This window comes from Xenopus laevis, chromosome 3S (genome assembly GCF_017654675.1).
Source record: "Xenopus laevis strain J_2021 chromosome 3S, Xenopus_laevis_v10.1, whole genome shotgun sequence".
NCBI lineage: Eukaryota > Metazoa > Chordata > Amphibia > Anura > Pipidae > Xenopus > Xenopus laevis.
In genome coordinates this window covers 113,238,587-113,250,610 of record NC_054376.1, presented here as the reverse complement: position 1 = coordinate 113,250,610, position 12,024 = coordinate 113,238,587, and the positions used below count along the sequence as shown (strand labels likewise).

General features: G+C 38.3%; 1 protein-coding gene across 2 annotated transcripts in view; it reads right to left on the bottom strand.

Annotated features, from left to right (window-relative positions):
- Positions 1 to 12,024, bottom strand: part of LOC108712409 (teneurin-2) — a 1,104,728-nt gene that overhangs the window by 122,722 nt on the left and 969,982 nt on the right. For both annotated transcript variants that reach the window (XM_041588750.1, XM_041588751.1), the window contains one exon: positions 4,046 to 4,192. In XM_041588750.1, the coding sequence (XP_041444684.1) occupies positions 4,046 to 4,192 (147 nt within the window). The remainder of the gene's footprint in view (positions 1 to 4,045; positions 4,193 to 12,024) is intronic.

The following is a 12,024-nucleotide window of genomic DNA, read 5'->3' as shown; positions in this document are numbered from 1 at the left end:
TGCAGTTTTCTGTTGATAGGAGCACCTGGGGTTTCAGTTAAGTAAATACAATCACTTGAGGGTGCCTAACATTTGGTACCCCCATGTAGGATAAAACTTTCCTTCTGCTATAAAGGGAATTAGGCAATCAACTCATTCGTGGGGATTTTGAGAGTTTCAAGCATTATAGAGGAGGCATAAAAGAACTGTCAGCATATCTGAAAGGATTTAGATGAAGACCAATCATGCCTATCTGGGTGAGCAATGTAATCAACAGCTAAAACACAACAGACATACAGCACAATATAGAACACATACACTGCGGGTGCTATTGCTACTAATTGCTACTACAGTGGATACAAAGGAGTATATAATGTATTGGATAGGGACTAAATGGGACTATACTATTCCAAGGGGACTCTTATGAGGGCCATGAACAATATTCTGCAGGGTCACCAAGTAATCCCCCCTCACCACCTAGGGCAGCACAACTGCATTTCCCAACATCCTTCCAGAATTCAATAAACAATGTTAGAAATAGCAAGCCCTTTCAATGTCATCTAATCTTTCTTGTCTTTAATTTAAATGCACCATTTGTTATAACAATATTTTAAAGCAACTTGAGTTGAGTTGGAATAAAATATATATTTTGATATCTTGAATTAAAATAACTACTGCATATGATAGTTCAGCGATTCAAAGGGCATCCTGAAATAATTCACACTGAAATTGTATCTGCACAGCATTGAAAATGGGTATTCAGGTGTTCAGATATTTCCTCTTCATGAGAATCAAGCTACTGTTACAACACAATGTAATTCACACAGGAGAGTATGAGTCCTTCGTTTTGTAGAACGAACAGTAAATTCTGTCTACGTAAATACAAGCAGTTGAGGATAGCAATACTTTTTTTGGCATCAAATGGCAGCAAATAGAATGCACTGGTCTAGACCATTAGGGTGAGTTCCACCTCAGATTATCTTCAGCAAGAAGAATATAAAATAATCATTGTATGGTTTTTAATGAATCCAACTAGGGATGGGGTCCTATACGGAGAAACTGGTATGAGGTTTTGGTAGGGCTTGGGACAGGGGAAAAAACTGTTAGTAGTAATTAAGTAGTACATTTGAAGTCCCATTCTAGGCTCCACCTTGCCCACCACAGATGTTTTATGGAGATCAAGCGAATAACGGTTAAATTTGCCCAATGCAATATATAGAAGAATTCCAATTCACCGCAATGCTTTAAAGGTTCATAAAGAAATTAACTGCCTGGCGGTTAGCCCAATAACAGTATTTGCAAATTGACAGTTGCTTCTTCTGAAGCCTCAAAGGTTCCACAGCTCTGAAGTGATTCAACAAGAATAAAGTCTATTCATGGGAATTAAATTCTATTACTAGCTACAAGGTACACTTCTCACAGCAGGTAACCATTTGACCCAATAGGTAGTATTTTTTTGTGTAGTATATTTGTGCAGAGAGCGGTTTTTCAGTTGTTAAATTTAAAATATAAAAAAATGTGGCTGCTGTGGCCTTTCCTAAATGTCAGTGCATTATGTGGCAACATTAATCAGTAGTGTAATAGCACAAAATTCTGATGAAAAAGAAAGACTGTTTTATGCTACGCAGTTCTGTACTGCAGCTTGTTGTACCCTATTGGCACAGGTACAGTTTGTGCCTTTATGAAGCATATGTTATTCCATTGACAAATATGATGTGAATTTGTAGGTAAGATTAGGTATCGTGTTGCTACCCGTGTGAAACAATTTTATTTGGACTCAATTTCCTGCTGCTTTTTACTAAGCAATGCACAGCAGTGTGGCTAACACAATAGGAAATGCGTCTTCCTCTGCCTAATCAATACACTGTGGGGAACTCCTTCCCAGAAATGTCTGTATCATTAAAATAACTTCCTATCTTCATAAAACGAACACTATTTATAAACCTTGCTTGGATGTGCCTGGCAGCTTAAAGGAAAACTATACCCCCCCCCCCCAAACAATGAAAAGATATTGCATAAAAAAGGTCATGTAAAAAACCCTGCTTCATGTATATAAATCATTTTCAGAATAATATACTTTTTTAGTAGTATGTGCCATTAGGTAATCATAAATAGAAAATTGCCATTTAAAAAAACAAGGGCTGCCCCCTGGGATTGTAGGATACACGGTGCACACAAACAAAGCACACATGTTAGGTCACATGAGCCAATTAACAGACAGAGTTGTGTCTTTTGATTCCATGCTTTTTCCTGCTACAGTTAGAGCTGCAGTATTTCTGGTCAGGTGATCTCTGAGGCAGCACACAGACCATCACGAAATGGTGGCTCAAGGCAAGATGTAAAAGGGCAATATTTACTGTGTTTCTCTTTTCAAAAAAATACACCCTTCCCCTGCTATTATTCTTGTATTTGACCACAGAATTGTGGCTGGGTTCTTCTAAGAATCTCTATGCTGGACTCGTGCAGATTGAAGACTCAAATGGACAGCAGCTTGTTAGGGTCTGCAATGTGAATGGGCATGGCCCAGTAGATCGAGTCTTAGGAGTACCCAACCTGCTGCCATGGGGAAAGGAATGCAACCTTGCAAGGGGAAATTCTTTTACTGCAGTAGACTAGAGCAGTCTGCCTAACAGGCTTAGTAACTGAGATCTAGTGGGATCTAGTGATTACCAAAGGTTTTGCCAGGTTTTGCTGCAGAGCACAGTGAATATATTTGCCCTGTACATTTACATTTTTAAAGCTGAATAAGAGCTTTTTAAATATGGCAAAAGTTGCAAATTGCGAATATTATGTGCACACTCTGCGTTTGAATTATTCCACAAATTTGGTGGCGGAGGAAATATTCGCAAAACAGTTTCGCAAATTGCGAATTTAAGTTACTGTCAACGCTATTTTCGTGCACAACAACTTCGCAATGTGGGTGCACTCACGCAAACACCTGTCTCATTTGCGAGCCATTTGCAAAAATGTATTCTTAAAGCGACTTCACAAACAACGGAAAGATGGGCACAGCAGTGCAATATTTTTCGCGTTCAGGAAAAAACATGGGCAATATACGATGCGCAAACTTTATAAATGACCCCCACTGCGTGAACCAATCTGCCATGCGCAAAGTTTATAAATGAGCCCCACAGTGTTTAAAAAATATGATAGACATAGGGGCACATTTACCTAGGGTCGAATATCGAGGGTTAATTAACCCTGATATTCGACCGTCTAAGTAAAATCCTTTGACTTCGAATATCGAAGTCGAAGGATTTTGTGCTATTCCTACGATCGAAGGAATAATCGTTCGATCGAACGATTAAATCCTTTGAATCGAATGATTCGAAGGATTTTAATCCATCGATCGAAGGATATTCCTTCGATCAGAAAATTGTTAGGAAGCCTATGGGGACCTTCCCCATAGGCTAACATTGGCCTCGGTAGGTTTTAGGTGGCGAACTAGGGGGTCGAAGAATTTTTTAAAGAGACAGTACTTCGACTATTGAATGGTCGAATAGTCGAACAATTTTTAGTTCGAACCGTTCGTTTCGAAGTCGAAGGTCGTAGTCGAAGATCGAAGTATCCCATTTGATGGTCGAAGTAGCCAAAAAAAACATTCGAAATGCGAACTATTTTTCCTCTATTCCTTCACTCGAACTAAGTAAATGGGCCCCATAGGTTGCTTTTGTTCGGCAGCAGTTGGAGGGCCTCAAGCTGAACTTGCCTATATATAATCCTATCCTAGAACCTCCTATTCTGTGTTGTGCAGATACCCAGTGCTGTCCTGTTTCCCCAAAGCATTGAAGCCATGCAAAGTTAACAATTAATCCACCAGTGAATGTATTGAAAAGTATTTGTCGTTGCTATGGACAGCAAAATATTCACAGGTTTTTGCCCCTCCAAAATTCATTTTGCCACTCCACATTTATTAAAATGTATTATTAATTACATTTATTTATTTTATTAAAAAAATGTTTAATTTTAAATCAAATCGCATTTTGTCTGCAAATCAGTCATGAACTAAAGTGCACACATAACCTTGCGTTCTTTAGGGATTTAGAAATGGAAGACTTTTGCTCACCTCCCTCATTATCCTTGTTATCAGCACAAGAGGTTTCCATGGCAACATTGCATCCGGACCCTCTCCAGCCGGTCTGGCAGATACACTGCCAGCTGTTCTGACCGAGTGTGCATCTCCCATTGCCATTGCACAGATCAGGGCAGCCATCTGGTTGAAGAAAAGGAAGAAGATAAGTATAAACGATAGCGATCTGGATGGGATGACTGTGGTCTGCGACTCTGCGTAGATGATAAAATGAAACCATGCCTGAAAACTGATCTTCCATCAGCAAACGCCATGCTCGCTGGTTGGCTCTTAAATCAAAGCTAGGCCGTATCTGTTATAACAATGCCATGAACCAAATATACCTTATATCTTTCTGTGCTGGAAATTAAATAGCTAATGCAGATCCTGTGTATTTAATCCAAGAGAATCCTCCATCATATTGCAGATTCAATCAACAATATAGTGTATATATATATAGTTTTTTGCTTATAAATGTGGAATTAGTATTTGTAAGCACAGAAAATGTGAAAACTGAGTGAGCAAATATGCATGGCCTGGCAATAACAGAAAGCAGACGGATTGCTAAGGATTCAAGGTGATGCTGTTGCTTTAACACCTTAGAGGATATTTCTATTTTTGCCGACATTGGAACCTTCTGGCTTTTTTATGTGTAATGTCACATGTATTTGTAGCACGGTAGGAGCAGGGCTAGATAATTATAAATAATTATAATGATACTATGCTGGGGCCTGCAGTTTGCAGATAGAGACAAATGAGGGCATGGGGCCGTGCAGTAAAAATGTGAATATTGCATAAAATTATGAGGATGCTTTGTACCAACATATATCCTACCAAAAAACTGAAACAGATATAGGAGAACAAATGTGCTTTGCTAAGACATAATTTTACAGCATAGGGTTCAAAAGGCCATCTTAATTTGGAGCAGAAGATTTATATTTACAAGTAATTATGGATGGTTTCATTTTTCAGTTGCTTGTTGCTACACTAACATCACTAAATCATACTGCTACCCTATATACAGTATATATAATTTAGATGGATTGCCAAGATTCACATTCAAATTCTGGTCAATGACTAATATAAAGGGTTACTACTGGATACAATAAATATGCTTCAGGGAATTTTATAGCTATAGCAACGCCTGTTTGTTAAAAAAAGTACATATATACAACACAGGGTATCAAAGCTTTCATTATAAAAAATAATTATTTTAAATATTTCTTATTTAAATTTTTAATCTGCATTTGGGTTTAAACTGGACAAGTGCAAGAAAAACATTGGTGGGCCTCAGTCCTGCTGGGTCCAGGTTTGTACCATTGCCCATTGTCCACAGGTTGAGTGGGGCATTGGCCAGAGTGTGGGTTAGTGGCATAAGATTGTTGGTGGTATGTTCCTAGAGGTCAGGTGGGCTCCAGTCCAACACTGAAAAAGTTGGATCATTAGATGATGGGAACATACAATATTATCTATGCAAGTGTGCAGTAGAGCACCTTTAGATTGTGAGTATAGCCCTTTGTTTCAATTGTATTCAGCAACCCTTGTTAAATTATTGTAAAGCCCCTGTTTATTATAAATTAATGTAAAAGTGCTTGCTATATAAAGAAATGATTCTAGTGAGGGCGCCCTGTGGCTCATTATTTACTTTTACCCTTGACATAGGGGCAGATTTACATAGGGTCGAATATCGAGGGTTAATTAACCCTCGATATTCGACTGCCGAATGTAAATCCTTCAACTTCGAATATCGAAATCGAAGGATTTAGCACTATTCCTACGATCGAACGATCAAAGGAATAATCGTTCGATCAAACGATTCGAAGGATTTTAATCCATCGATCGAAGGATATTCCTTCGATCAGAAAATTGTTAGGAAGCCTATGGGGACCTTCCCCATAGGCTAACATTGGCCTCGGTAGGTTTTAGGTGGCGAACTAGGGGGTCAAAGTATTTTTTAAAGAGACAGTACTTTGACTATCGAATGGTCGAATCGTTCGATTCGAAGTCGTAGTCGAAGGTCGAAGTAGCCTATTCGATGGTCGAAGTAGCCATATTCGGCCATTCGAAATTCGAAGTATTTTTTCTTCTATTCCTTCACTCGAGCTAAGTAAATGGGCCCCTAAATGTGAGTGTTTATTCTGAGTCCCAAACCAAACTGAGGGCCAAGGGTTATGTTACATAGTTAAATCAGGTTGAAAAAAGTCCATCAAACAACACTGGTCTAATTAGAAAATTTTCTATTTACCACCACTCTTTTAGCCTGTTCTCTATCCAGGTATAAATGTTCCAGGCCAACATTCCTTTTTAACCAGTTGAACCAGTAACCTTCTGGGTGGCACTGTATCAAATGCTTTAGTAAAGTCGAAGTAGATCACATCTACTGTAAAGTCTAAATAGATCACATCTACTGCCTTCCCTGAATCGGGGTCCCTGTTCACCTTCTCATAAATGGAAATTAAATTAGTCCAGCAGGATCTATTACGCATTAAAACCACGCTGGCACAAACTCATGGTATTATGATTTGCAGTCCGGTATCTTATCCCTTAATATCTTACCTATCACTGATGTCAGACTAACCGGCCTATAGTTTTGAGGCTGAGAATGGGATCCCTTTTTGAATACACTGCCAAAGTTTGCAAGTCTAAAATTTTGTGTTTTATAGAGTTCTTTGCAACATAATCTCAAAGGAGAGCATGCTATGATCACTGTTCCCTAAATTCTCAACCACATAAGTGCTAGAGATGAATTTGGTATTATTTGTTATTACAAGATCCAAAAGTGACCGATTCCTTGTAGGTTCTTGAACGAGCTGAATTAAAATGTTGTCAGGTTCTGAGGACCATATTAAGGGCCAAGTCTTAAGTTTTGAGGAATCTTTCAGGGTCTGTGAAATTATATGATGCAGCAAATAAGGTTAAATGGAGTTACAATACTCTTCTATTTGCATTGGCACTTTCATCAATACTTTGCTTCAAAAATTTTCTACCAGTGGCCAAGTACTGTGAGCAAGGCAATCAGCTAGATTGGCAACACTACTAGTATGGCAAAAACCATACAAAGTCATCCCTGCTAAAAAGAAACTTTAAATGCTTCTGTAATCCCAATTAAGCTCACAGAGGAAGAGATCTTGTATTTATAAAATGGAACGGATTGCCGGATTGTATTATATTAAAAAAGATTTTCTGCAAAGAAGAAGGATTTGAGTAGCCTACGTTTCAAGCTCAGATTCTAGGAATACTAGATTCTGTGGAATTTTTTGATAAAATACTTTACTTACTGATAACATCTAATGAGATATGTTTCATTATTTGAAGTATTGTATTATTGTCGAAGGACAGTTAAGTGATAACATTGTGTAAGCACTGCAGTTAACAATATTGTATTTTTTTTGTTAGGTCAGTCTGTAACCTCTAATCGTGCATTGGGCATATATTCCATAAATCACTATGGCAAGTGGTGAGGACGGAGATGAGTGATTTGACAATTCTTTCTGTGACATTGATCAAATACAGTTAAGCAGTGAGATATTGTAAACACTATTTGTGTGAGATCTCAAATTGGAATAGTACAATCTGCATAAAGCAATGGGTGCAGAAGGTGGCACTTAAAAAAAAACTCAGATATTCCTTTTTATGTTGGCTGGGAAAGACTACATCATGGCAAAACTGCCCCTGCAGCAACTATTCCAATGGTGGTCAGTGGTATTACCCACCCTGGGACCAACGCCTAAACTCTGGCTAAGTCTAGGGGCATGGCAAAAACTACCTCCCAACAACAGCAAGAATATCATAGAATAATTATTTTACTTATATAATAATGTAATATAGCTTTGGTGTCTATGAACTACCTGCTTTATAGCCTAGCACCTTAACATGGTCCCATAACAGTTTACCGCCTTTTAAGAAGGTTTATGGTGTGTGTTTGGCACGGCTAAAGGCTAGAGGACCACCTGTGCCCCAAGTCAGTTTTTGGTTATATTACTGAACACATGACATTCACTCTAGAGAGAGACCATGATACAGGCATGGGATCTATTATCAGGAAACTCGTTATTCAGAAACCTCCAAATTACAGAAAGGCCATCTCCCTTAGACACCATTTTATCCAAATAATCCAAATTTTAAAACATTAATTCCTTTTTATCTGTGAAAAACAGTACTTAGTATATGATCCAAACGAAGATATAATTAATCTTTAGTGGAAGCAGAAACAGGCAATTGGGATTATTAAATATTTACGTACATAATGTATGAAGTAGACTTAAAGGGATACTGTCATGGGAAATTTTCTGGACGTTACAGTAATTAAAACACATTAAAATCTGACTTGTTCAAAAAACCCACGGATAAAACCAATTTATTATTATATAGCAGTTTTCATCCTGATAACACCAAGAAGAGTTTACCCTATAGTCAATTACTGAGGGTAAAGAGAATTGTGTCCGAATTAGGTCTATTATCCATAAACATTGGGAGATAGTACAAAAAGATGGAGAATTTGGCAAATTGTTTAAGGAAACACCCCTCCTGTAGTACAGGAGATCTAGAAATATAGGGGATACACTAATGAAAGCAGATTTGTTACAGCCTAAAACTAGGCAACCTACCTTTTTTGGGAATCCCAGAATGGGGACATTACCATGCCTATCATTTGGATGTTGCAATAGTATCATCAAAGGGGAGAATGTAATTCATCTAAAGGCTACAACATAAAATTACAACATTTTGCTACTTGTACCACCACAGGGATTATTTATATGTTGAAATGCCCCTGTGGTAAGGCGTATGTGGGTAAAACAAAACGAGAGGTCAGGACAAGAATTGGGGAACACAAAAGGTCAATCACCAATTGTGATTTAGAAAAACAGAAAAATGTCACCCCAGTTAGTAGGCATTTTCGGTTGCATGGCCATAATAGTAACCAATTGAGATGGCTGGTACTACAGGTAGTCAATGCACCCCCTAGGGGTAGGGATTTCAATTGGTTACTACTACAGAAGGAGACAATGTGGATTGACAGGCTGAACACCATGGCCCCTATGGGACTAAATGAGTTCTTGAATTACTCATGCTTTTTCTAGAAAAGTGATACTTTTTCTTTATGTAATTTGTAAGTAAAGTGACCTAGTGTGACCTCTAGTGGTGATTTTATGATTATATATGTTTTATTTTCACAGTTATAAGAAAGAAATCACGTACTGGGTGTTTATGGACACAGATACTACTGTGTAATAAAGTAATAGGCACTTCCTGTCACTGCAAAGGTAGTATAACAATATATATTTTGTCACAATAACAGATGTTGTTATGTTTAGTATAAACTTTTGTAGTGATGTCTCTTGTTGAAAGGGAGGGGCTTTCCTCCAGTGCACCTATATCTACTTGTGTATCAATTTACTTGTTTGAGAGCACTTGAGAAAGGAGGCTGTGCCTCCGAAATGTGGGGATCTACCATTTAGCACGAATGCTTCTGTGTGTGCCATCTGATTTTCTATGAATATATGTTATGGGAAATCATGTTTTTTTCAAAACACATCAGTTAATAGTTCTGCACTGAAATCAGTTTCTCAAAAGAGCAAACAGATTTTTTTTTATATTTATTTTGAAATCTGACATGGGGCTAGACAAATTGTCAGTTTCCCAGCTGCCCCAAGTCATGTGACTTGTGCTCTGATAAACTTCAATCACTCTTTACTGCTGTACTGCAAGTTAGAGTGATATCACCCCCCTCCCTTTCCCCCACAGCAGCCAAACAAAAGAACAATGGGAAGGTAACCAGATAACAGCTCCCTAACACAAGATAACAGCTGCCTGGTAGATCTAAGAACAACACTCAATAGTAAAAACCCATGTCCCACTGAGACACATTCAGTTACATTGAGAAGGAAAAACAGCAGCCTGCCAGAAAGCATTTCTCTTCTAAAGTGCAAGCACAAGTCACATGACCAGGGGCAGCTGGGAAATTGACAAAATGTCAGATTTCAAAATTGAATATAAAAAAAATCTGTTTGCTCTTTTGAGAAATGGATTTCAGTGCAGAATTCTGCTGGAGTGGCACTATTAATTGATGCGTTTTGAAAAAAAACATGTTTTCTAATGACAGGATCCCTTTAAAGTTGGAGAGAGTTTAATTTTCTTTCCATAGTGCTGAATTATTACTTTAACTTTGTTGAACTTTTTTAAGAATACCAATGCTTTTTTCTAAATGTGAAAGATCAAGAAAAAAAAGGTAGAACAAAAATGCAAATATTGCAAATAATATTTTAACAGACTAGATTCGAGATGTACAGTTATTTTCTTTCTGAAATATTCGATTTTTGCTTTACCTGGGGATGAACGTAGCTCATACATAATTTCTACTGAGAGCTTCAAGTGGAATAGAGGAAGAGGCAACGCAGTATATGATGGGTAGGTGAGACGAAAAACAGGATTCCAGGTCAGACATGGGGTGCAATTTAATGAAAAAGTCCAGCAAATCTATAAGATGCCATGGAATTGCTTCATGTCTCTACTGTTAGAATTATTTTTGTGCTTTCTTATATGTGTAAATACTCCCTAATAATCTGTTTAGTGTTTTCAGCTGCAACATCGATCATTGGCCACTGTGGTGCAGCAGTAATTAATCTACAACACACAGTTCTGCACTAGGTTTCCCCATTGTTATTTCATCTACTAATACAATTCCAGCACAAAGCATGCCAACATCATTCATTTAATGCTGTGTAAACATGTAGTGGATATCAATCCTTGTGTATTTCTATCCCCTATAGATAGCAAAGGCAACCATCATTCTACAAACTGACCAATAATACATGGATATTGGTTGGGCTTGGCAACATTCCATACAACTTCAACAATAAATATTATGGGTCTGTGTATGTCCATCTTAAAGGGCCCCTATCTAGGGTTGCCACCCGGCCGGTATTTTACTCGCCTAGCCGGTAAAATACCTGCCAAGGCCGGGGCCGGTATTACAAATTTACCGGCAATGTAGCTGCCGGTAAATTTGTAATACGATCAAAAGGAGCCCTCGCCTGCCCCCAATCCCCTGCAACTTACCTTTTTCTTAGCCTCTTCTAGCGTCCGCGGGTCTCAGTCGCGTGGCCCGCCCCTTTTGATGTCACGCCCCGCCCCTTTTGACGTCACACCCACCCCTTTTGAGGCCCCGTCCCCCAGCAAAAAATTTTTACAAAAGGTGGCAACCCTACCCCTATCACAGCCAAAATCAAACACATATTAACAATCTGACAGTACAACCTAAACACGTTTAATCAAACCACATATATAGTTTTTTGAAAAAAACTGCAGGTTTTAAAAAAACCCTAACTTTGTCAAATAGGTTCTTTCACTGAGGGAGTCCATACTGAGACTATAACATGCAAATTTCAGGAGCATGCTCAGATTGTAGCACTGCCTTGAGTATTCTACCCAAAATGCCTTGTTTTAGTAAACTCCTCCACTAGAAGTATCATAAGATTTCCCTATCTTGTCCCCTGCTGGTGATGTTATTATGCAAATGAAGGGCACACACTAATTTCCAGCAGGTGGCAGCACTACTGAACAGCAGCTAACACCGAGGTTTAGCTGATTTAAAAATAGCTTAGAAGGGTTGCTAAGCAACCAAGGAATTTAAACTGAGCATGTGCTAGATTTTAGAGCTACAGTTGGCTGTGAAGATATAGGTAGGAGGAGCCAGTGAAATCCAAGATGGCTGCCTCAGCTAGAACTGCAGTGGAGATAGGCGACATCTTGCAGAAGGTATAGTGAGCTGATGATTTACATTATACAAAAAATTGTAAATTGTTTAAAACTGTTTTAAAAATCAGATCTCTTGAACTTTCACATAGTGATTTTAGTTATGATTGGTGCCCTTTAAGTAATAGGAAACCTAACCTGCACCAAATGCTTCTGAGATTTAGCATAGCTTTCCCCTTTGTGTAAAAAACACATTGATGCTCAGTGGAATTTACCTTTGG